Here is a 27,759-nt window from a genome sequence, read left to right as displayed (position 1 = left end):
AGCCAGGAGCGAGTTCTGAGTCAGGAGTAACCCCTGAGTGTTTTGGGTGTAGCCCAAGAGAGAGAGAGAGAGAGAGAGAGAGAGAGAGAGAGAGAGAGACAGACAGACAGACAGACAGACAGACAGACAGACAGACAGACGACAGACAGATAGACAGAGACAGACAGAGACAGACAGACAGACACAGAGACAGACAGAGACGGAGAGACAGAGAGAGCGAGTGAGCATGATATCTCTGAGAACTAAGTCAAATATATTGATCACGGATCAAAAAATGGAAAAGATGGCCTGAGATATGTTTGGAGAGCAAGTAAAGATACACACAAGATTCTAGAGAACAAGTTAAGGAGTCTGATTTCTGTCTTATGAATTAGGACAGACCTCATTTCAACATTAGATGACTCCCTGATCCCAAACATAACCACAAACCTCAATATACTATTCAACTTATCTCAGGAATATGCTACTGGGCCTTTAATAGAAAATTACTACAGGGAATCCATAACTTTTGATACTTATTTAGCTAATTGAATTGAAAAATAACTATTGTGGGTAGCATTTTAAGCACTTTTTTTAACTCTATCTTTTTTTTAACTCTCTTTTTTTTTAACATCTATCTTATCAACTCTAAGAGTTAATATTATCCCTTGAACATGAAAGAGAAAACTTCAACATATGAAAAACTTAGCAACTCACCCAAGATTAGAAAGAGAAAAGAAGTGGCTAGAGCGGTGGCACAAGCGGTAAGGCATCTGCTTTGCGTGCACTAGTCTAGGATGGACTGTGGTTCGATCCCTGGTGTCCCATATGGTCCCCCAAGCCAGCAGCGATTTCTGAGTGTATAGCCACGAGTAACCCCTGAGTATCACCGGGTATGGCCCAAACCCCCCCACCAATTTTTTTAATTTCCTTAGGAATTTGTACTTCAGAACTTGCTTAGGTCCCACATTGAAATGTAGATTGCTGGGGTCTTATTGCATCTGACTGAATTGGAATCTCAGGGATAAAGTTTTAGCAGTCTTGGCGACTTACATTCCTCATTCTGAGAGCCACTACTAAAAGATGCTTCCCATACAGAGTAGAGATTGCTTTATTTTTTAAAATAGGGTCACAGTTCTTCAAGCTATTTCAAAGGACAGAACTAGATCACCTTTCTTTGAATGATTATGGGTTCCCACTGCTTCCAAGGTAATGAAGAAGATGAATATGTAGAAGACTTTAAGACTCAGTAACTATTCTATGAACATGGAACAAGTTTATGAAGGCAAAAACATGCTAGGTCCTAAAAAAATATAGATTCACAAAATGCTTAGTGAGTGATGGCATTAATCCAAGCAGCAGTAAATTACTGCTGAGATTACTGGGAAATTACAATGGACATTATCAAATGCCATGTATTTTCTAAAGGCACTTTTCCTAGAAAATTCATTGTTTATACAATATGTCAAGGCATATTAAGTATTTTTCATTTTCTCTTTGATTTATCACCTTATTTGACTATATGTAAAAAGTAGAAAGCAAGCTCCTTGATTTACTTAGCACAGTAGTGATTTGAATCCTGAAAAATGAGAAGCTCCGTCAACTTTTCAGAAGGGTGAATTCAGACAAAATAACTGAATACACGGAGTAGTTATAAATAATTGTTTTTTCAGTAGTTTTGTTACTGAGATCACAGGCTGGTTTAGTTAAATTGGTCATAATTTGAACATCCTTTATCCCTTGATTATGAAATGATAAAATTATGTTATAATTTAAAAAGCTATGAACACATCAAAGGAAAAGGAAAATATAACATTTTTTTAATTTGTTTATTTTTCTTTTTAGTTTTTGGGCTACAACTGTGGATGCACAGGGGTTACTCCTGGATCTGTGCTCAGAAATTGCTCTTCGCAGGTTTGGGGGACCATATGGGAGCCAGAGATTTACCCAGGTTCATCTCGGGTCATCTGCGTGCAAGGCAAACACCCTACCACTATGCTATCACTCTACACTCCCCCTCCCCCACTGATTTTTTTTTAAATAAAAGAGATATCTTTTTGGTTGTTTTTTTTCTTTGGGGGGTACACCCAGTGGTGCTCAGAGTTAGTCCTGGTCCTGGGCTTAAAAGTTCCACCCAGCAGGCAGGGGACCATGTGTTATGTCGGGGATAGAACCTGCATCATCTGCATGCAAGCAAATTCCCTACCTGCTGTGTTTCACTCAGGCCTCCAGCTTTTATTGACATACAATTGGAAGTATTTGTCAAGCACCCTCCAAATTGGCACAACTCATATCTAATGGACTTGCATTTCAAGACTCAAAATGAATTTCACAAGCATATCATCAAGGTTCTAAACATATTATGATTTATAATGTGCTTTCTACAGATAAGGGAATTATAGCATCAAATATCTGTAAATTACTTGTGGAAATCATCCTTAGCCATCTGAGCAAAAATGAAAAGAAGTCTATTTCCAGTTACCCTCACTTACAGTGTGTATCTACTGCTCTGCTTTGGTTTGGCAATGCTGGTAGCATTTATCTTGCATCTTCTTAGGAAAATTGAAAGATAATTGAAGTAAGCCCAAAGCATAATTTAATAAGTATATTATTAACAAAGTTCATGCAATCCACAAACCTTTACAATATTTTAAAATAAGTTCACAAATCATAAAAGAATTCTGCCAGGTGCAATGTACTTTTAGATCAGAGTATATAATCACAGTGACAGAGTTACTTAATTAGATAGTTACGTTTCTTAAACTATCTCTTAGTGTTAGCTAATAACAACACAAAGAACTAGCAGGACAATGGTAGTGAGTGAGAGAAATAGAATACCTGTCTCAAAGACAGACAGGGGTGAGGGAGGGAGATTGGGGGGCATTGGTGGTGGGAAGGTTGTACTGGTAAAGGGGTGTGTCCTTTTTATGACTGAAACCCAACTACAAACATGTATGTAATCATGGTGCTTAAATAAAGATTAAATTAAATTAAAGAGAGATGAGAAAGATTCTATTTGCTGGGTCCTAGAGAGGTGGCACTAAAAGCTAATTCTTCTGTTTCCAAATCCTCATCCCTAACAAGTAATTTACAGGCTGGGCATCCAATTCTTTAGGGGGCCTGTTCAATCCCAGCCACAAATGTGATAGCAACGATCCTCTTGGGTTATGACATGATATGCTGAACCCCATTGTTTGGTTGATTCACTTTTATTAGGTCCAAATTGAGCTTTGGGGAAATTACAAACAAATGTCAGAATTGTGAAAGTTTATCTCCAGTAATACTTAGTCTCTCTAAAGTACTCATTTTCCCAAGCACCCAGACACATGGTGAGAGAGACAAAGTTCAGTTCCATCCTTGTGTAACACAGTTTCATTAAAATCCAGAAAAAAACCCATATCTTGCAAGGGTGTAATGTCAGAAATAGGCCTAAGCCCTAAATTAAACATAAAGATTGAATTATTGTTCAACTCTGTTCATCACATTATTTCATAAAAAGAACTGGATACACAATTAGAGGACTCATCTCATCTCTGTTTATTTTCCAGAGTACACATTAGAAACCAAACACATGCAAATCTCAACTAAATATTTTCAAAAGCTGTTACTTCTATTATACTGAGTGAAATTGAAAAGGGAAGTCATCACTACCCTGCCCCCACCAATAACTCGTATTACCTTGGCGGATGTCCCACCTTTCAAAATAAGTCAGAGGGAGAGAGAGACACACACAGAATAGTCTCACTCACCTATGGGTTTTAAGAAAAATAAAAAACATTATTGTAATAATGCCCAGAGACAATAGTGATGAGGGCTGGAATGACCAGCTCTTGATATAAAGCTCACCACAAAGAGTGGTGAGTGCAGTTAGAGAAATAACTACACTAACAACTATCATGACAGTGTTAATAAGTAAAATAAGTAGAATGCCTGTCTCAAATACAGGCAAGGGGTGGGGGAGGAGGAAGAAGGGGACATTGGATGTTGCACTGGTGAAGGGGGTGTTCTTTTTATGACTGAAACCCAACTACAAACATGTTTGTAAGCATGGTGCTTAAATAAAGATATAAAAAATAATCATGTTTCCGGGGCTGGCGAGGTGGCGCTAGCGGTAAGGTGTCTGCCTTGCAAGCGCTAGCCAAGGAAGGACCAAGGTTCGTTCCCCCGACATCCCATGTGGTCCCCCCAAGTCAGGGGCAATTTCTGAGCACTTAGCCAGGAGTAACCCCTGAGCATCAAATGGGTGTGGCCCCAAAACCCCCCCAAAACAATGTTTCCTATCTTTTCTTTCTCATAGGGAGATTATCATAATTATATTCTGTAAGGTATCCCTCCCCCAATGCCCTTCCTTTTCCGATGTTAATCCCACCTGGATGGTCAGACCCACCCACACCTGGAATGTGGTGGGCTCTTCTGAATAAAGAATAAATGGTGTTGCCTTGGGGGAAGGGAGGAAGCAGCAAAGGAGCAAGAAGCAGAGAGTCAGAAGAGAAGCAGCAAGATAAGTTGCTTGGCATAGAAAGCTTAGAGACAAAGATATGTGAAGAAAAGCACATCTGATGTGCTCAGATGAAACTTTACCTGATTGCTTGTGAATTATTTCTCCACCAGTATCCTGCATCTTCAGACCCACCTACCTGAAGGGGCCAGAGGTGCCGTGCCAGACATGATGTGCCCAGGGAGGCCTCACACAACATGTGGAATCGACACTTTATATTTAATCAATAAAATTCCATTGAAAAGTCACTCTCTACAGACAACCATTTCTCTTCGCATCTGGGCAATGAGGTGATTAGAAGCTGAACTTGCACTGCTTGCTCTGCTGCCACTTTATCTTTAGGTCCTAGGATGCTAGGCTTTATAAGGAGAGCCTCAGTATCAAGAGAAGATAAGCAAGAGAGAAGAAACAACAGCACATACATATGTAGGGCTTACAGTGGGTCTAACCCATAAAACCCCCATTTTCAAATGATATAAACTGAGAGCCAATATACAAGCACCCTGTCTATAGTCACCACTTGGTAATGAATGGGCTCAGGACAGGACCCAAGCTCTATAGTACATGATTCACAACATACTGTGGCCTTGGAAATCCCCAAAGAAAAGGATCTGAATTCAGTGGAATTTTCCCCATAGGTTCTTAAAGCTTAATTATTGTGTATCTCATGTTTCTAAGACATTGCATGAATACATTTCTTTTCCCGAACTTTGCTATTTTTGTATTTCCAATAAAAATGCCTGAGATAAAAGCAAAACCTACAAACACTGTGGAAACACTGAAATAAAGCAATAGCCTCCAAATGTAAATACCTCTATAAACAGATCTCTAGCCCCCACATTCTGCTTCCCTCTTCCAGAGTATCACTCTCTCAAAGACGACAGTGCTTACACGCTAATCCTGGAGAGGAAAGTCCTGGCTGTCCTTTGATTGTGACTGACTTGACCAAACAGAATGAACTGACCTACACAGAACACTGTTCAGAAAAGTAAGACCTAATATAAATCATCTCTACAATTATGAGGGCCCTTGTAAGGAGAGCTGGTGAACTTGTGAAAGCTTATGATCTTGCCACTTGGCATTTCCCAAATATACCATGGAAATACTTTCCAGAGTTACAGGATGATAAATATAATGTCAAAGAAAAAATGAAAATGCCCAAATCCTCAGCTCAGACTTGCCAAGCACATCCAATGGCAATACGGTGGCAAAGAACCAAAACAAAATAAAAACCAGGAAGTGGAAAATGTAAAACAGCTTCTCTTCCCATAGAAAATGAAAAGCTTCTGACCTTTTATTACATTATTGTTGGTGTTCAGATATCCTAGAAAGGTAAACTTCTCATAATTCCAAGACAGATCAATTTTACATGCAAATAATTCCACCTTTGGAGGAAAAATTAGTTTTTTACATTCTCAGAAGACCAATTTCACTGTAGGTGGTAAGAATTAAATTTGATTTATCGAATAGTTAATAGTTAATGTCCTTCTTTTCTCTATTCTTTCTGTGTACAGATTCATAGATAACTTTCCTATTCCAGTTTGTTACAAGAATTGCACTGCAACAATACTGGTAAACCTGAAAGGAAAATAATGGAGGATTTTCTGTAAAGAGAGACACTAAGAAGATCAAGAAGTTAAGTAGATAAAGGTTTCTCAGACAAGCAACAAAGAAATTGAGTTACTACAGATTCAGGCATCTAGTTCCATGGAGAAAACACATTTGAGATTTGATGATAATAGGAAAAGTAGAAAGAGTTCAGGAGCTTAAAAGGCCTCTGACATGGCTGTAGATGAAACCATAGTGTGCAGACACCCATCCGCAACTCTTGGGTGAGTCCTGCTTGCATCCATTGTTTTTAACATTGGTCCTTCAGTAAAGAAGTTGGCTTGTCAGAAGTCAGTCACATTACAATGAAACCCAGAGTTGCAATGAATACCGGCAACAGTAAAATTAGTGCTTTCTAGAAAAAACAACTTAGAGTGTATCCACTCATGTAGAATAAGCATCTCTGCCCAGAACAGGTTTATACATAGATTCCGCCTTCAGAATCAGCTTGGAAGAGCAAAGGTGCTTCAGATGTCTCCATATCCTACTTCCAACTGAAGGAGGCTTTGAAATGTAAACTATGGCCTGTCCCTCAGCAAATGATCTGGTGGGTTAGTTCCTTTTATCACAAAAAAGTGTTTCAGTCTAATTTATGCAGTAATAAAATTCAAGGGATAATGTGATTTATATTATTGTTTGGTTGTCAATTCTTCCTTGCATGTTTAAGTCAATAATTGTAAGGAGGAGTAAATTTGATAATATCAATAAAATATTCCACAGTAGGCAATATTCAGTCCATTAACATAAAAATGCTCCTCCTCTACATCATCCCAAGGCATGTATGAAACAAGATTCCTAGAAAGCATCATCCACGATGATTTTGACATAGTGCTAACATAAAATCATGAAGCAAAATTCTCAAATAATACACACATGTTGTAAGCAAAAGCTTTTATGTATATTTGGAGAACATATTGTGTTATATATTTCATTTTTATGCACATACTCAGAAATCTATATTTCAGTAACAAAGTCCAGTTTGGAAGCAAAGAATTGGCCCTATTTATCCAACTAATGTTTTGGAAATATCTACAATGGTGCTTTCTCAGGCTGCTTCACATTTTCTTCAAGTCTTTGGAAATCAGAAATATAGTTTTACTATCTTAAAAGTAAAAGTTCCATTTACTAGTTTTCTCTTCATGTATTCATTGTATCCTCTATCTTTCCCTTGTTAGTTCTAATCCACACACCAGAAAACCTTCTATTCAAAATTTAAAACTCCTCTATGTGATTTCCTCCTTTGAGTTATTTTCATACAATGTGTAGGGGGTTAGATATTGCAGTTGCATTACTTCATAATTATCTATTTCAAGAGCTCCCTCCAATTCTGTGAACTTTCTGGATTCATATACACTGAAACAACATGAGGGATAGTATTCTAAGCTACTTCTGATGCGTTAGCCAAAAACACAGATCTGCTGGCAAAGTTTTACATGTAGGGACGCTCCAAACACCTCACATTACTTCCCAGCTTTCTACTAGCATCCTGGATAGAGTGGTGCATAAGGATATTTTTGAAAAATCCAGTGACTCATCTCATGTTACCTCCATTCTTTTGTCCTCCCACTTCTGCATTACCAGTCCAAGAGAGAAGAGGCTTGTTGAAAAGTATCTTTGCAATCTCCCTTTCAAAATCCCACTTCACAATATTCCAGGTGCTGAGCCCACCAATGTGTAAGACCTGTCTCATTCTGTAAAGTTGCCGCAACTGTTCAAAATTCCAGCAATGAGTCTTCCTAGAACACAAACCTGAGAGGGTCTTTTGCTTTGAGTCCTAATCTTCACACTAAGGTGTGTGAAGGGTGGATCGGTGCAGCTGGACCAACCCACTTACTTCAGGGAGGACTGAATGAACAAAGTCAGCCTGAATTGATAATATTGCATATTGAAGTCAAATAATTCTTTCAAGACCAGAGCTACACATTGGGCCACATTCAAAATTTAGAGATATTCTCTACGACTTACTTTAAAGTTATTCTTTAAAAAACAAATACAGTGGAGAAAATACAAGACATAACGAAAGAAAAAACTACCAGAGGGGAAAGAGTATGGGAGGAACCGGAAGAGAAGACCTATTAAAAAGTAAGGAGTGAAACAAACAAACAAACAACAACAACAACAACAACAAAAAGTAAGTAGTGGGTATGCTCTTAGTATTTTGCAAATCGAGGCCTGGAGAATTTACTTCTGAAGTTTACATGGTATTGTGAACCAATGAAAGAGTTATTTTAAAAATACTACATAAAAGAAATCAGAGTTACATGCATCGAATGCCTTAGTGTGCCCTGATTCCAAATTTATTGTATTAGCTGGCTTTATAAATGAGATCAAAATATTTTTTTCTGACAGATTCTTAAAATTCTACTGAAATGTCAAGGTTCCTCCCTCCCTCCCTCCCTCCCTCACTCCTCCCATCCTCCCTCCCTTCCTTCCATCATTACTGAATCAGTCCTTCCTTCCTTCCTTCCCTTTCTTCCTCCCTCTCTGACTCCTTTCTTTCCTTCCTCCATTCCTTCCTCACTCCCTCCCTCCCTTTTTGTAGAGCCACATACAGCTGTGTGCAAGGTTTACTCCTGGCTCTGTGCTCTTGGATTACTCCTGGCAGGCCTCAGAGGACCATATGTGGTGCTGAGAATTGAACCTGGGTCAACCATGTACAAGTTGGGCACCATACCCACTCTATTACCTCTCCAGACTGTAAATGTGTTTGCAAGTATCTTAGTTTCTGTTCTCTACACAGAAGCATATGCCAGCAAGAAAAATCTATTGATTTTTGTCAGGTAGTAAATACTACCAAAAATAAAACTGAAAGGTGTTTTTTAAAGCACATATATACATACACAGTTCCCTTACCTTGTCTCCTGTAAATCCCTACTCATTTGCTTTAAAATGTGCTTTTTACTTTTACAGAATTATCTAGCAGATTAAAAATATATTATCAATTATTTTCCCATCTAACTGGCTAAATATTCAATAAGGTAACAAACTGGCTAAAAATTCAATAAGGTAGTAATTGTTGAGCACCTATATAATCATTATTATTATTATTGTGATTTATTATTATTAGTTCAAGAGTTGAGAAAAAATTCATCCCCATTCTTTGGTGTAGATCTAAAGAGAGAAAGTTGTAGACAACAAACTATATATAAAGATCACTGTTTACAATGATCTTGTTTCCCTCTAGGACTCTACAGAAGTGCTTTATGGCAATCCACCAGCCATAAAATATGACAAGTGATGGAGAAGGATGAAGTAAAACATGCTAAAAGGCTGAAAGAAGTTTTGAAACTCAATGCATGGTTGAATACTTGGGGCACTGCAAAAGTGGAAAAGGGAAAGTATAGGTAGCAGAAAACAATTCTGCCTTCCTGTTAGGGCATGACAATTCTATGGGATGTACCCTAATGGACAATGGAGGAGTAGAGTTTCATAAGAAAAGTTGGAGGCTTCCCATTTTTGTTGAGGGAATACAGAGATCTGAAAATATCAAGATAAACCAGTAGGATTACATATAGGTTAGCAGTGGGTGTGTTGCAGGGTACAATAAACATTTTGTTCACATTTGCAGCAGAATGTGAAGCTTTGTTATGCCATAAGAAGAAGGAGGGAGAGGGTTTATTTGCTTTCTGCTCTGGCATGAATGTGTTGTGGTGAATGTTTTAGAAAAGTATTCCTAGAAGCTAGGGAGATAAGTGCTCTTATAAAGGAGAGTCCAAGTACAGGGAGAACAAAAGGTAAACACAGTCATACAAAAGATCATAGGAATCAGATTTAGCTGTAAAAGTTCGATCACTTCTTTTTATTCCCTGATGGGTCCAATAGGACCTGTAAGATGAGGTCAGGAAGCCAGGCTCACTGCTTGATTCTAAGTCTTTGAGATAAGAATTGTCTTTTCTAGAGTTAAAGGGTTTTTAGGAGAGTCTCTGCTGAAAGAGATGCTAAAGATGAGGCAGGGGAGGGCAAGGTGGTTCTGGAAAAACATTTAGGGAAGACAGAGGGGATACAAAGAGATACAGGCTGAGCAATGGGGAGAAGTCATCTGACCTGACAATCAGAGATGATTAGGGACCCAAATCAAGCAATATCAGTAGGAAGAAAAGAAACAATAGAGACCACATGTAGGGAGAAATGCCACTGCAGAAAAGACATTCTGACAGTTCGGGGAATGAAAGGGATAGAACTTGGAAGAGGAACAGCAGTGATAAAGAGAGAGTAAGGGAGTTTTATATCACTCTCTAGGCTAAAATGAAGAGATTGAGGTGGGGTGAGATGGGTGGAAGTCAAGGATGAACAAGATAAATATTTATTTATTTATTTTTATTTAAACACCTTGTTTACATACATGATTGTGTTTGGGTTTCAGTCATGTAAAGATGTTGCACTATTTATTTATTTTTTATATTTTATTTAAACACCTTGATTACATACATGATTGTGTTTGGGTTTCAGTCATGTAAAGAACACCACCCATCACCAGTGCAACATTCGCTGTCTGTTTTCATCAATATAGATTTTTTTTTGGTTTCACAGCATTGATACGTGCTCAGAAATAGCTCCTGGCTTGGAGGACCATATGGGACACCGGGGGATCAAACCGAAATTTGCAAGGCAAATGCCCAATGCTTGTGCCACGTGACTACTTCCTGTCTTAAATGAGAACAATTGAACAATGTCCCTATCTTAGAAATCATGTTTTTTGTAGCTGAAGAAATTTTCAAATATCAATATATATATGTATACATGTAAGTATATTAGTTTTAGTAAAGGCTACCATCTCCTAAATTTTGTTATAGTTTTATTATGTATTACATATATTTATTATTATTTTTGTTTGTTTTGGGGACACATCCGGTGGCACTCAGGGGTTACTCCTGGCCTAAGCTCAGAAATCGCCCCTGGCAGGCTTGGGGGACCATATGGGATGCCAAGAATCGAACCACTGTCTCCTGGGTTGGCCACGTGCAAGGCAAATGCCCGACCACTGTGCTCTCTGGCCCCTATATTTATTATTATTATATATAATGATCATATATACATTTAATTTATTAAATGTTATACTTAATATATATCATTATATATGTTTAATTTTATCTTTTTGTCTGGAAAATAATAAGCAGTAACTTGAAAAATTTTCCTTTTAATTAATATATAAATAAATATTATATATCACAGAACTAACATATATATGGTGTATCTTATTTATGTGAGAATATTGTATCATGTGCAACTGTGCATGTATATTTATTTCCAAAGCTTCAATAAGACATTTTTAAATTGTTGTGGGGTCACATCCAACTGTGCTTAGGACTTATTCCTGGCTCTGCACCTGAGGACTCAGAGGATCATACGGAATGCTAGGTATTGAACCCGGGTCATTCACATACAAGGCAAGTAAGTGCCCTACCCAATGCAATATCTCTGCAGCCCCTCAATAAAACTGTTTAAACCACATAACTTGAATCATCTTATTCTGCCTCATAAACTGAAGGGAAAAAACAGATGGCACCAAGACCAAGCAGTTGTATGAACGACAATGACAACAAAATTGATACCCAATCTACACCAAGCTATACACAGAAGGGGCCATGTATACTAGTAGCCTGGGGGGTAAGGGAGGGGTATATGGGATGCATGCTGGGAACATGGGTGGAAGGAACACAACACTGGCGGTGGGAATGCCCTGGATTCAATGTCACTATATACCTTAAATATTAGTGTGAAAGATTTGTAATTCATTTTGGTCACAATAAAAATTATTAAAAAAAATTAAAAAGCAGCTAGGCTTGACAGAGTCAAGTGTAGCAAACAGTATAGAAACAGAGACCCAAAAACATTCCACAGAGGCGATTCGTGGCTTTGTCAAAACAGTAGCCTTTGTGGTTAAAGAGGTTTTAAGTGTTGACAAAATACTTTGGTGCTCTTTAGAGTTATATTTCTCTTCTGTGTAGTTCTATTTTTAGTGAGGGCACAAGGCAGGCTATAGTGGGTTCTTGAATGAATGGAAATTGAAAAGAAGTGATGGCAAATAGAAGCAGCTATTTGTGGAAGCCTGACATGGAGAGGGAGTGGATAGAGGACGAAGGAATTATTTACTCATTTTTCGAAATGCAGGAGACTTTGAGCCAATTTCTATTCTGGTAAGAAAATCCAAGAGTAAGGGATTGATAATAGGGGGATCAGAATGGAAAACTGCTTAAGCACAGACACAGAGCATATGAGGAAGGATTCTAAGGAAGAAACTTCTTTGGGTGTCACTAGGGATATCTCTGTGCAGAATGATCTCTGGGTCCCATGTCTGCTCACACATGCTCCAGCGCATCATGTGAGTTTTGTGACCATGGCCTGAGTGCTTTCCGTGTATCAGGAGAACAATACAAATTTTTTAACTTTGCTCTTCAGTAAAGGTCAAATATGGTTCCTCTCAGATGATCAGACTAATGAGCTCATTTAACCCTACTCGGCAACTCCATTACATTCTGCCACGCACTGACTGTTCATTTGCTCAAGAGCACCCAGTAAAAAGTCGATGCTTCAAATAACTTTACTTGTTTGTCCAGAGTCAATCCTTCTCTTTTTGGGTGACACGCCTACTGCTTATTACTTGGCCTGTGCTCAAGAATCACTCCTGATGGAACTGAGGGGCCCACGTAGGGTTCCAGGGATTAAATCCAAGTTGGCCACATGCAAGGCAAGCATCTTCCATGCTGTGCTATTGCTCTGGCCTAAGAGTCAATATTCTTGGTTATTCTAGATTCATGTGCCTTTTGAACTTGCTTATTAATCTCACCCTTTCTTTATGAATTTCCAAACACACCTCTCTGGAGTCCTTAGGCAGGAAAGTGGGGTTTAGAGAGTTGACATATTAGGAGAGAGGGGTAATAGTGTGAGGGCAAGGTTGTCTATGGCAACTTTTAGTCTACGTTATCTAACTGCTCTTTATAACTTGAAAATTTATAACTTGAAATTTTAATGAATGCAAGATTTTATAAGCCTCGTAAAACCTCAGTACTATCTCTTAGTGTTACTTGTCTTCAATATGAACCAATGAGTTCAGATTTAATTGAAAACAATTCAGAAACCATTTGCAACTTGTGCTTTGAAAACACACCAAGGCCAGGGAGATTTTGGATGGAACCACATGCTCTGCGAGCCATAGAATGGAAATATGTCTCCATGTGCCAGTGACATTTACTTCTGTGGTAGCTCAGGCAGCAAAAGGCCACATGTCACACACCTGGGATCCAGTCAAGCCACAAAAATGGATATGCACAGTGAACTCAGTAAAAGAGGAACAGAGTTCTAGGGAATTCACTGTCTGCAGTGAAAATCAAGTCTTTGCATGAAGACAGTACTTTTGAGAAATGCTTTGCTTTCCTAAGAGAACTCTGTGCAGAGAAGGTAATCAATAGATAATTTGAGGGACTTGCGAGATGTATTCACATATACGTGCCCACTATAGGGACAAGCTTCATGGGTGTGCTTAAGGATCTACAGGGCACCTGACTGGGTCAGACTGCTGGAGGTCACTGTCACCTTACCATCACTATAAAGTCACCCCATGTGAGGTGAGACTCCATAATTGAAGTGATTTCCCCCACAGGACTGGATAAAAAAGATCAGTGGGAAACTGATTCCTCTAAAGTGGTCAGAGTACATGGGATAAGCAGACTTGTGCATGGTATAAAAAATGAGGGAAAGAGGCAATAGCAATCAGAAACATTGGGTTAAAATGGGAATTCTAAGCACTCAACTTGGAAAAGAGAAAACTCCATTGCTTTCAAACCTGTTTAATATCAAGGCTGTCCATTTATCTGCTATCAGGTTAAACTGGTGGGAAATCATTGCTACCACCACTCTATTAAAATCAGGTGGCAATATCAGTCTATGACTCTCCAAGTACTATATTGACATCTAATATAGACATGCTGTCTGAATGATCAAGGAGTATTTAAGTAAGATCAATTGCTATTTTAGGTAAGAAAATTATTTTGTAGAATGACAGAACACTTAGTACCTAGTTATGGATTCCACAATAAACAATGCCTATCCTACATTAAAGGGATATATATATTAATTTAACTATGTATATTATTTAAAATAATAAGTGCATTAAACATTTCTGGCATTTGAGTAAACCCATTTTATATTTAACCAAAGCAACTGGGTAGCCACTTCTTAGAAACCTAAAATGAAAATTATAGATGTTGCTTTGAATTTATTCATTTCATTGGCATCCAATGCTTAATTTAGAGAGACAGATCTGTAAATATACAACTGCTGCTGAGATATATTTTCCAAAACAATTTCTAACTCCATGATGTGGAAGCAAAAGAACAGAATTTCATTCTGACTGAAAAGAAAATGGTACTAAACCTGACGTGGCACTGGTACAAAATCTTACAGCACAATTTCAATTGGAAAGTGAAGAAGGAAATACTGGCTGATGAGGGTGAAGCAGAATGAGATGCTGAAGCAATCTAAAATATTGAGATATGAAAGTATGTGTTTATGGCATAGACAAATAATGGTGGGCAATTGCTTATCTGTAGGGCATGGCAACATGCAGGGCTAAGATATGTAGATGAGCTGGAAAAGAATATTAGCTAAGAAGAAAGAAATCTATCTTCTGAAAGCCATGAGACTTTACTAAGCAGGCAGTAGGCAGCCATATGATTCAAAGCATCACCTTAGTAAAGGATGATGTTCTTAGCTCTGTGTTTTACCTCCCTACCGGCAAATGGCAGAAGGTAAAAGAATCTGGGAGACAAGTCACTGTAATGATGGGTGTCCTAGTCGCGAGTATCACACTGCTATGTAACAAATACCCATCAATCAAAAAGTTCTTCTAGGCACAAGTCTGTAGTGTTGCTGAGGAGACTGCTTCAAACTGCTCTAGGAAGGCTGGGAAACTGCTATCCATGGCTCACTGTATGGAAGCTACAATGGGGCTAAACACATCATCTCATGCGGATAGCAGAAGTACAAGAGCCCAGACACATATATGACCTTCTCAATGTCCCAAGCAAGTTACTAGGTATCACTGAAAGGAGAGAGAAGGAAGAATACTTTGTCAACCCTAAAGTAATATCAAGGACATGAAGATATATCACAACTTGGAGAATCAAAATCTTATGACAAATCATTCAAAGCAGTACATACAAAACAAAAGGAAATGAAAGTCTGAACCAAGGCTATGATGTGAGGAATGAGGATCTCCAGCCATTGTGGTGATTTTGGTAAATGATTGAGTAGCAAAGAAGGGATGGTTCAAAAGATCCTTTAAAAATTCATCAGTCAGAATGAGCTATGAGTACAGAAATCACCTGACTTGCTGTATTTCTAGCTAGATGCCCGGCACAGTACCGCCGATGACAGGAATGTGATAGATACTTATTCAAAGATTCGACCGCATTTGAAGGAAAAGTTGGATGGTTACATTATTAACCCTGGGGTGGAAACTACTGTACTGTGTTCATGCTGTCTGTCTGTAGAATGGCTGATGGCTGGTGACACTGAAGACCTTTTGCATTTTAGGCATATAGCAAATTCTGAGTACACCTCTGCTCTTAAGAGGAAAGACAACTTCTTTTTCTTTTTGTAGTCATTCAAAGCAGATCCCATTTCTCAGTTGGTCTCTCATTTTTTTCACCATATTCTTTATTTCTCCTTAACTATGCTTGATCTCTGTAGAAAGGAATCATATTTGACACATGCAACTAGTCTTACAAAAACTGCTATATTCGTTTCATATATTAATGTAAATGGAAGCTTCATTTCCAGTCCTCTTAATTGTAAAACTTGATCAATGTGTGCAAACACTATTATTGGTTTTATTGGTTCTAGCTCAATTTGTATTCATAGAATCTACTTTATTGAGTACCACCTAGTTTCTTTCAATACATTTACTGTTCTCTCCAACCTGTATGTTCCTTTAAATGTCTGTTTATTTATAGTCTGTACTTAATATGTTCATTGTAAATGCTTATATTCATTATTTCTTTTAGAGACAACTTCTATTCATAGTGGTAAATTCAAGGGTTTGGGACTTGAGGGATGGAGGGCGAGGGTGGCATCGGAAGAGTCTGAGTGAGTTGTCAGAAGCTGCAGACTTGAGAATGTTCCCAGAGGTTGACTGCTACAGAAATGAGAGCTGAGTGGGTCACCCACCTTACTGGTTTCCATACACACGGCTGAACTGAGAATCTGTAACTAAATTTTATTCGACCAAAATAAAATAAAGGGGAGAGGGAAGAGAGAAGAAAAATGTAGTACTCTGAAGCTAGTATCTTTCGAAGATTCATACACTAATATCAATTTTCACCATTCCAACAGTTCTCCAAAGGAAATGGAGAATGAGCTGCCAAATTTCACCTATCACTTCTCAACTCTTAGTACTGCTCTTGTTTTATTCTGACAGATGAATCAGGCAGGCCAAGTTAGCACAATTAGGTGCATAGTTTAGCCTCTATTGGTAAAAAGAAAGGTGAAGAGCCTTGACCATCATTCAAAGCCAGAAAAGCAAAATTTTGAAAAATCTTCATGGCGTAAAGTAAAGGTAAGCTACCAAATTTAAGTAATTAAGTATACATGTTAACTTCTACCCCTAGACCTGATATTTCACAGAGGACTTTGGAAATCTTGCTGGGAATCTCCTGGCTTTTGGAGATGGTAATGCGAAAGAGAATGACAAATGACCTTCTGTGGGAAAGAGTGACCACTCAGTTAGGTGGAGCCATGTTTTCCATAATTCACGCAGTTCTTCTTACAAAGGGGATGCCATAGGGTCTATTAAACAAGATATCATCTGAAAAGTAATAAAGTCAGTCTTGTTATTGGTCTTCCTGCTGTCTCCAAAGAGTATACTGATAAGTTTAGTAGGAGACATCCAGGAATTTGCTGTCCAATCAGCAGTGAAAATTCCTTGAAAAAGGTGCCTCCACCTTTAATGAATAGTTGAAAAGCACAAAAGCACACATAGGTACATGCATATCTGATCTCCAGCTGACTAGAAACATCAGGGAAAAATTAATCTACAACTCTAACTCATTTGCTTCTACAGCAGGTTTGATTTCCTTCTTGTCAATCCTAATGAACTTGTGATATGAGAAGTCTTTGCACAAATACCTGTAAATGGCCTCAACAGCTGAGAAAAAGAAAAGGATAAACCCATTGTAGAACATTAAGGGCCATTTAACCCACTTCTCTCTTTAAATATTCATGCTTCAATTAAAACATTCACCTAGTCTATTAGCCACACCAGATGCCATTCAGATCCATATCGGAGGCACTCTATGGAATTCTAATGAAGATAAACAAGACCAGTCCTCCCCCATCACCCTCAGGTCCAAGACACAAAGTCTCCTTTCACTGCTTGCTGCAGGATATTTCACAGTCACCTGCCTCATGCAAATGAGCAAGGTCATGTTTATTCATGATGACAGTTACAGACCACCTTTCATTCCCTAGGCCAGCTCCGCCAACCAATAGAGCACTGTCTGCATCACTCTGAAGATGGGCTGGCCCAGGAAGGGGGCTCTGCATATCTACCCACGGCCTGGCAAACAAGCACAGAGTGTGGAAGCTGGAAGCCATTGGAGGGGCTGACACATTCCTTTTTTTTTTTTTTTTTTGGCTAATGTATTTGCTACCGTTAGGCTTCCAAATGATCTCTTCTATAATCCCAGAGTGGTAATTTTCCAAAGGTAATCTTCTAGGGGACTTGTCTGGATGTCTGCTCTTGCCTTCCTCCTCTCTAATATCAAGAGAGATTTTTCTCCCACTGGCTCTGTTAAAGCTCCAAGCAGCTCCTCCTTGCCAGGAGCAGCTGCGGCTTTGTTTGAGGGGCCTGGCTTTTCCAGCGTGCCCTCTCTCCTCATGAAGAGATGATTTTTTTCATTGAAAGCCTGAGATTTCTATCTATCATGAGTGCTTTGCTTCTTACTGGACAAAGGTTTTATTTAAATTAAGTTGTGTTTTGTTTTTGTTTTGGCCACACCTAGCAGTGTTCAGGGCTTATTCCTGGTGGCCTCAGGGGACCATATGAGGTGCCAGGATTGAACCTGAGTCAGCTGGGAGTAAGGCAAGGTAAGTACCCTACCTGCTATCTCTCTGGCCCTGGAAAAAGTTATAAGATCACATTTTCCCTCCAAAGTCAAGAGTTTCTAAGTCATGAGTTTCTTCCTTTATGGTAAGGCAAAGTCACTTGACGTCAAATTTTAATGTCAATTTTGATTGCTTCTATAGTGATAACAAAGTTAGGTACACATATTCTGGTGCTATCTAGGTTGACTCAGCTTAGGTGAGAGGATATTCTTGCAGTACAAAGGAGCCAAAAGACCTGCTAATTTTTAAGCTTCTTCTAAGCATAGATTATCTATCACACAGAAACCAAGGTGTTTAAATCTATGAAATCTCTGCCTTCAAAAACATTTCTGCAAAGTTAAATTAGTTATTTCAGTTTAGAACTTTATTTAAGATACACAGATGACTTATGCTTTTCACCCAAAACAAAGTCCTTTTGAAAAGAATATTTTTGAAAAGGATATTCATTTTTAACAGAAACACTTATACATAGATAGTAGTAATATGTACAATAATTATACATATTTTCCTTCCTCTAGCAATGTTTAGTCCTTCTTTCCTTCTTTCCTTTCTTTCCCTCCCTCCCTCCCTCCCTCCCTCCCTCCCTCCCTCCCTCCTTCCCTCCCTCCCTCCCTCCTTCCTTCCTTCCTTCCTTCCTTCCTTCCTTCCTTCCTTCCTTCCTTCCTTCCTTCCTTCCTTCCTTCCTTCCTTCCTTCCTTCCTTCCTTCCTTCCTTCCTTCCTTCCTTCCTTCCCACCCTCCCTCCCTTCCTTTGGGTTTTGGGGCTACACCCAGCATTGCGAACGGTTTACTCTTGGCTCTGCACTCAGATATTGATCCTAGCAGGCTCAGGAGACCTATGGGCTGCTGGGGATCGAACCCAGGTCGGTCCTGAGTTGACCATGTGCTAAGGCAAATGCCCTACTGCTGTGCTATTGCTCCAGCCCCCCTCCAGCAATTTTTAAATGACTTTAATTTAATATCACGTAATTATAAGAAAGAGAGATGGGATCATGATATCACCTTTGAAGTTATTTTTTTTCCCAACTCCTAAGCTTAGAAGGTGAGCCTTGCTGACCAGCAGACAAAAAACCTCCCCAGTGTATGCCACATGTTAGGTCAGCCACTGATTTTGTTTTCATCACCAGTCATCACATCTACCTTCACTAAAATATTCCCTGTTCAATAGTCAACTAAATTTGATTTGAATTGGAATATGATTCAATGAGGTACTACAATAGTGGGGAATCTGTCAAAGCATCCCATGTTATTCTAATGTGCAGACTGAGAAACAGTGCAACACACAGCTATTTTATAGTGTTGAAAATTGGTAAACATTTTCAAGGGGAACAATAAGCCACAGAAGCTTTCAGGGTTTTTTTTTTAATCCATCTTATTTATCTTAGAAGTGAAGATCTCAAAGCAAAGATTCGGAGGTCACTTGTGAATTGTGGTATCTAGGTGCCACTTAGATTTTCTCTAATGACCACCAAAAAATGAACAATGGATGCTCTAAAATTGTGGTCATAAAATGGAAGATCAAACTATAAACTCAGTGGATGATCTCAAAGGATTATTCTGTGGAGCACTGCATTAAGAAATTCTTTTTAAAGTTTATGCTTAATTACTCTCTAATTCTACTTCTCCTATTACATAAAACAACAGTCTCTTGAGTCCAGAGAGAAGGAAGCGAGCTGCTTTTCCAAACTCTCACTTCCAGTGCAGCATCAAAGACCAAGCACTTGAGATATCTATCAGAAAGGAAGTCCAGGTAAAGTCACATGAACAGGAATGGACAGGAGACAAGCTGGACTACAGTAGGAGAGAAGCCACAAGAAGAAAACAGTGTTGGAAGGAGGCAATAGTCAGAGAAAAGGATGAGAAATCCTGGTTTAGACTCCTCTGTCTATTAGAATCTAGCATTTTTGTTGGAGAAACAAAATTTGATGGTGGCTGCTTCTATAAAAGAGAAGAATAAAGAGGACAGAAATACTTGCTTCTTTGACAGAACAGAATCTTAGAACTCGGGTCAAGAATTAAACACGATTTCTAAGTTTCCTTTCCGTAGTGTATAAATATGGAGATGGCATTCAAGAAAAATCCAAGTAACCACATCTCACATAAGGCTCTTGAAAAATGTTTCTGAATCTGAATTTGGACAATCTTAGGGAACAAGAAAACCAGAAATGCTAAAGTTACATTTTCCTAAATTCAATCTCTTCTGCTACCAAGATAATAACCAGAAGAAAAGTGAACTGAGTAAGATTTCAGCTCTTTTCTGTTCCAATTTATTATCTGTAAAAGTTGAATAGCAGCTGATAGACAGCTGGGGGGAGGCAAATAACAAACCAAAAAGACATTCTTTAAACTGAATCAGGGTTCTACCATTTTCTCCCCAAAGGCTGATAGAGCCAGAACAAAGACATAAAAGAAATAATTATATCTGTATTTGAGCAACTGCCAATAGAACTCTGACTCAGATTATGCTTCTTTATCAGAAAGAAGAAAACCAGCAAAAAAGTTCATCTAGCATCAATACATGCTTTCTCAATCTAATATTAAACATTTTACACATGATGATGATGAACAGAATAATACACAGTTTAATTTCAAGAATACGGGACTATATTTCTTCCTACAGAAAAGGGGAACTGAGGTTATAGATGGAATTGAGACTGCTTTTCAGTTTACCTTACAGGTGGGAGGATTATCTTGTCTTATCCTGGTGGTGCAATTTAATTATAAAGGGCTGAGCATATAGCTGCTGTTTTGAAGGTACATAAAGGTGGGGAAGGAAGGGCACAATCATGCAATGCACGTGGATTCTATAGCTTAGAAAAGGGAATGAATAGACCTTCCCCTAGAGTCTCCAGAAGGAACACACTGCTTTGCTGAAAACAGGCTATTTGCCCACAAAACTCCATTTTAGCTTCTGAACTATATAGAGCTATAAAATAATAAATGAGTATTGTTCAAAACTATACAGCATAAACAGAAAGCTAATATATAAATAATCAAGTATATGATAATTTTTGTGGTAAAATAAATTAAGGTATACATAAAACTAAAATATGTAGCAATGATATTTACAAAAAAACAAAATCTTTCTGATTCCTATCACTTATCCTCAGACAGTGTCTCTTGACAACTGTCTATATGTGGAGTGGGAACCTGGACCGCCAAACCTCCAGCTGTGTGTTCACAGCATTGCACATCATTACACCTTGATCAGGCACAACTAGGTAACACTGGATGCTAACTGTGGGATCTGCAGATACCGGGAACCGTAAGAAACTGACCCCTACCTGTGGGTCTTAGATCTTGTCAAAGAGTATTTCTGCAGTGACACAAGTGACACAAGACTAGATTCAGAGAGACACTTTTGAGGCATCTGCTGTCACCTGTAAAACTGCCCTCTGTCTCGGCAGGATGTCACTTCCACCATCCTAACCACCTAACTCTGAACACACCAAAACCCATCCTCACATAGTGCTGCTCAGCTCCTTCAGACCAAGGCTTGAATTTCCATGCATACCAATACCATCCTAGGGCTTCCTGTCAAAGGAAAGATTGAGACTTAAATCCTCTAAGAGCTATAGACTTTCAAAGTTTAAGACCCCCTAAAAGTAGAAATTTGACAGTATTTTTCCTACATAGATCTAAAAGCCTGGTATCTGCATGACTGTCATTTATAGGAATGCTAGTTTGAGGGCCAGAGCAATAATAAAGTGGGTAGGATGCTTGCTTTGCATGCAGCTGATTTGGGTTTGATCCCAAAGCACAGCCTGGAGCAGAGAGTTAAGAGAAAGCACAGCGATGTGTGGCCTCAGAACAAACAAACAAACAAACAAACAAACCCTCCAAATTGCTACTTTGTGTAAGTGAGAAGGAGGAAGAACAGCATCTCTTAGAACAGGGGTCACAAGCTCAATTTACGGGCTGCAGGAGGCAAAATCGGGGTGAGGCAGGGCCGCATAAGGGATTTTGCTTACCGAATATTCGAAATAAAAAAAATCTCATTAGTAAGAAAAAAAATCGCATTAAACATTTGCATACCCCGAACGGAACTGCTCAGGGTATGCGAATGTTTAATGCGATTTTTTTTCTTACTAATGCGATTTTTATTGCGATTATTCGGTAAGCGAATAATCGCGAATACTGCGATATTTGACGGTGCGGGCCACAAAATGTTGTACGGAGGGCCGCAAACAGCCCGCGGGCCGCGAGTTTGAGACCCCTGTCTTAGAAGACAAGGCAGTCAACCAAAATCAGGTTCACACAGTCTGTGAGATGATCTGGGGAGAGATACCTGAGGGTAGGAAGACCTTCATACAGCTGAAGTCCAGGAAGAGTGGAACCAATCTAGCAGCCCACATGGCCACAGTCGTCTTAGAGACTTGATTGAACTCTCCATTTACTGTGTGAATAGCTCCCTGTTCTTTCTTCCTTCTGTTCCAGGAATAATATGCACCTGATTCACCAAATCACTCAAAATCAAATGAAGTACACTTAGGCTGCTGCATTTACAATCACAAGGGAGTTAATAAGTTTCATTTTTGTACTTTGCGAATCATGACTGTGCTCCAGCATAGCTACTCAGAATCCTGGGAAGTTTCCAGGACAGGGCTCTCTTTAGATGGGCCTATGTCTATGAACAAATACATGGTTCAAGTTGCTGAAATGCTGAGGTATTTGCTAAGACTTACATAAGCACAGTTATGAATCCAAGATGTAGGAAAAATGGCATTTTTATGTTTTCTTTCTTTTGATCCAATACTAGTTCAAGATTCCAGAATCCAGAAAAAAGGTGGAAAAGATTAGCGTGCAAATTCAGAAAAAATAAAAGGCTATAGGGCAGTAGTCACCAAAACTGAATTGCTGCTATTCTAGTCCCCAAGTATAAGTGCCTGAAGGCTTTCAAAATAACCACAAAACCATATCTTTCCACTTAAAGAAGAGATGTCCCTGGCATCAGTCAGGGTATGCAGTGATGGAATGGACCATACCTTGTGACGTATGCCATGGCAAATTAGTATTACTGATTGAATTTTTTACCACATCCATCAGTTATTATAAACTGTGTTCATTTTTAGCAAGACCTTTATCAACAGAAAAATATTTAATATTGAAAAAATATGTTTCTGGTTCCTCTTACTTGGTCAATACCCATCTGTCCACTCATATTTACTGACAAATAATTGGAAAATTCACCCCACTCAGAGAAAACTAAAGGACACTCAAAGAAACAAATGCTTACTGTGAACTAGAAATGCTCCATGACAACCAATTTAGTTCCCTGGAGACCTTGAATTAAAACAATAACCTTTAATTGAGATACTATAATAAAGACCCCAATACGTCTATATTCCACAAAGAAACCAATGACCTGGGTAGTACTATGTTCCAGATCTCATTTTTCTTTAGGGGGTTTGAGTTTTTGGGTTTTTGGGTCACACCCTGTGATGCTCAGGGGTTACTCCCGGCTATGCGCTGAGAAATCGCTCCTGGTTTGGGGGACCATATGGGATGCTGGGGATTGAACCGAGGTCCATCCTGGGTCAGTCACATTAAAGGCAAATGCCCTACCATTGTGCTACCACTGAGGCCCCAATCTCATTCTTCCATCAGCTGTTCTCAAAGAGGGAGGGAAGCAACTTTCTCAATAAATGTAAAACAATAAGACATCACAGGATAATAATTAAAGATATTCCAGGAGAAAGAGTCGTGGTTGATTACATCAATCGACTAAATCAAAAGTATGAAAATTATCCAATAGTATCAAAGAAATGAAAGAATCACTAATGTATAGCTTTATGTCTACAAAGATGTTTTCCTTTCTCTTTTCTCAAAGTAAACTAAAATCAGTTATCCCTATTATTCCAACTTTCAAATTTTGCCCCTACTCAGTTAAAGTCAGGGATTAATCACTTTAGGTTTTCCTGAAAATTCTCTTTACCTTGTTGAAGTCTTCAGAAGTTGCCCTCATTTCCTTCCATGTCTTGTTCAGAAGCTGGATGCAGATACAGAAAAACTCTTCAAATGATCTGTCATTGGTGAAGAACATTGGGTGGAAGTCGTTGCTGGTCTCACTAGCTGGAAGAAAGAAGGGCAATAAGAGATGGATAAGAAGAAGATTAAGGAGGGACCATGTACCATACAGAGTATGGGAGAACCTAGTTCAATGTCTTGTATCTCGCATGGTCCCCTGAGCACTGTCAAGAGTGATCACTGAGCACAGAGCCAGGAGTAAAACGTGAGCACAGCCAGATGTACCCTTACGTATGTACATAAGAGAGTAAGAGAGTACAATACATCCGTCCCTAGGTGAATGATTCAAATAAAAGTGATGGGATATGGAAAAGGGCAATCTGAAAAACCAAAGTTATCCATTTGTGTAAGTTAGGGAGCTCCCTGTGCAATCTACAAGGTCAAGGTCCCATGGTCAGGCCTGCCACTGAGTATATGAGTATATACTTTGACTAAAAGAAATGCCTCTATGTTCTGTGATGCCTGGTGTTGATTACAAATCCTATATCTGTGCTCTTGACCTTAAAAGGGCTCTTCAGATGGTCCTCTCAGTCAAAGCTCCTCCATAACCCTTAATTTCCTCTTTCCGAACAGATTCTTTGGCAAAAGATGAGCTTTCATGAATTCACAATTAATTGCAACTTTGAAAACAGCATCCTAGATTATTTCTCCAGGGGGCTCTTTTCTCTCTTATAGCAGTAAGTGGGGGACATGTGCGATCATTAGCCATCTGATGACATTAACCATTTGCTTTACAGTTTCAGACACAGATGGCTGAAGGTCGAAATGACTGGAACTGTCTGATCCTGGACAGAACTCCGTAGTCCACAACGGCCTTCTAACCTCCTCACTCAGAGCTTCCTGGGCAGACTGGGGCTCTGAGCTCACGGTGCAGCACCTCTCACCTGAGACAAGCATTCTAAGCCCCTTCCTTCTCCTAATTTTCTGATAAGCTTCCATGTTTATAGCCCTCGTACAAACATCACATTTGATCTTTACAACGCCTTGTTTTGTTTTGTTTTTTTTGTGAATGAAGATCCTTGAGTACAATGCAAGAGGCTTCATGACCACTAGAGCAGCATCATAAAAATATACAAAAAGTCGCTATGTACATTGAATTTGCATTGTAATTGGGATCTCTAACTGCCAATTAATCTTCCAGGCCCCCAAATGTACTATTTCAAGCCCTGAAAGCACAGAAAAAGAAGACATGCAGGACACAATTACGGCTGCTAGTAAGACCTTGTCACTTAGGCTGATTCCACTGGTACAAGATCCTGTCAAAGGACCCAATGAACAAAATGAGCAAAACTAAGAGGACATCATGCTCTCTTCTTAGGCAGGTCAGAAGCCAATAACACCAACCTTTCCTAACTTCTGTCTTTAGAAGTGTAGGCCTTTACAGATCTTATAAATAATAAAAATTAAAAACCATACTGGTGACTTTTTGGGTATATCTCTCACCATCTGATGCAATCTGATACACAGGACTGTGAATATTATTTTCTTCTTGACAGGATGTATAGCAGCAATGTCAAATGTATCCAAAGGACATGAGTCTGAGGTCAAAATGGTTGAATTCAAGTTCAGTCTTCGCCTATCAGTAACAAGTTATTTCACCTTTTTGAGCTTTGATTTTCTTTATCCATGTCTTTTCTCATTTTGTTTATTTTATTTTTGTTTTTCTCATATATGACATATTGACATATATACTGATATAAATCAACTACATATGCCAAACTGTTACAACCTATAAACATATGTGTATACTGTTCTTACATCTTTTAGTAAAACAAAATCTGGCCACAGAGTGTCAAGAGAACTTGAATTGCCAATCAATGTTAGTGTGATTTCTTCATTTCTTTAAAAAAAATCTTTATTTAAGCACCATGATTACAAGCATGATTGTAGTTGGATTTCAGTTATAACAGAACACCCTCCCTTCACCAGTGCAACATTTCCACCACCAATGCCCCACCCCTCCTGCCCAACCTCTGTCTGTATTCGAGACAGGCATTCTACTTCTCTTACTCATCTAGATTGTCATGATAGTTAGTGTAGTTATTTGCCTAATTGCACTCACCATTCTTTGTGGTGAGCTTCATATTATGAGCTGGTCCTTCTGGCCTCATCTCTATTGTCTATGGGCATTATTACAATGGTGCCCTTACACAGAATAGTCTCACTCATCTATGGGTCTTAAGAAAAAGTTATTTTATTTTTGGAGCAGCACACTGAAGTGCTAAGGTTACTCCTGTGTTCAGACATCAATCTTGGTGGTGGCAGGGATCAAGCCAGGGCCAGCTGTGTGCAAGGCAAGCACCTTCACCTATATACTATCTCTCCAAGACAAAGCCTTGGAGCAAAAATAAAAGGAGCAAAAATAAAATTCTAATCTAGGATACAAAGCTATTTAAGAACTTGGAACACAAACACAGCAGTGTCTGAGTTTGCTGCCCTAGGCAATCAGCTTTTATAGGTGCTGAAGTCAATAGAATTTACAAGTCTACAGAAGCACTTGAAAATGTGAGGGTAACCCAATACTTTTTGAGTGTGGTGTGATTATGTGGGTACTTTATGCTTTAAAGTTTTTATCAGCTATTTAGATCTGAAAGAATTAGGCAAAACCGAGCCAAAAAAAACCCTGTTCCTGTGTGGTTAAGGAGGGAGGAAAGTAACATCATTGATACTATGGAACACAGTCTGATTTATGATGGCTTGAGTGAAGTTTTTTTTGACTTTATGATGATATGAAAGATATTCATTAGACAGAACTAGTCATTGGAATTGTGTTTCATTTTCATTTCTAGTTTTATTTAAGCCTCAGTGATTTACAATGCAATGATTGGATTTATTGCATGCAATGTTCCAGTCTCATACCCTTCATTAGTGCCTGCTTCCCTCTACCATTTCCTTAGGGATCCTTCCCATTCACTCTCACCTACTGGTCTTGTGAAGTTCATTTCTGTTAATTAGTTCTCAGGTTCTGTTGTGCTTGATCATTTTTGTAAATTTCCATACTATATTTTCCACCTATGAGAGATCACTTTGTAATATTTGATTTTTTATCGTATCCTGGGCTGGTCATATGTAGCACAATATTTTGATGCTAAGCAACTCAGAACACTGAGTTCATAGCATTTGTTCATGAGTGTAACTCTCCAACATATGACTAGAGGCATGTTTGGTATATTGTTTTCAGATTCCATACTGTAAATTTGTAAATTTCCCACCTGAATCTGATATATTCCACACTTTCTGACAAAATCAAGTATATTAGGTTGGCAGTTTTTCAGATTTTTAGTTGTTTTGCCTGTTTATTTGTTAAGGGGTTACAACTAGATCTGCAACCAAGAATTACTCCTCGAAGTGTTCAGGGGATCATATGGAATGCTGAGAATCAAATTCAGGTTTTAGCATACAAGGCAAACAGCCTACTTACTGATACTATTGCTCTAGACCCCAGATTGATGGTTGTCAACTGCCAATCCAAAATTGTGTTAAATTATTTAGTCTAACAATTGTCATTATTTTCCAAGTCTTAATAGAAAACTTGTATATGAGAAA

The 27,759-nt window shown here is 38.7% G+C and overlaps 1 protein-coding gene across 2 annotated transcripts in view; it reads right to left on the bottom strand.

Moving 5' to 3' along the window:
• The window catches only part of ELMO1 (engulfment and cell motility 1), a 514,761-nt gene that overhangs the window by 163,737 nt on the left and 323,265 nt on the right, over nt 1-27,759 (bottom strand). For both annotated transcript variants that reach the window (XM_049781864.1, XM_049781865.1), the window contains one exon: nt 24,122-24,258. In XM_049781864.1, coding sequence (XP_049637821.1) covers nt 24,122-24,258 — 137 coding nt within the window. The remainder of the gene's footprint in view (nt 1-24,121; nt 24,259-27,759) is intronic.

This window comes from Suncus etruscus, chromosome 10 (assembly GCF_024139225.1).
Source record: "Suncus etruscus isolate mSunEtr1 chromosome 10, mSunEtr1.pri.cur, whole genome shotgun sequence".
NCBI lineage: Eukaryota > Metazoa > Chordata > Mammalia > Eulipotyphla > Soricidae > Suncus > Suncus etruscus.
The sequence above is the reverse complement of the archived record's forward strand: the minus strand, read 5'-3'. Positions and strand labels throughout refer to the sequence as shown.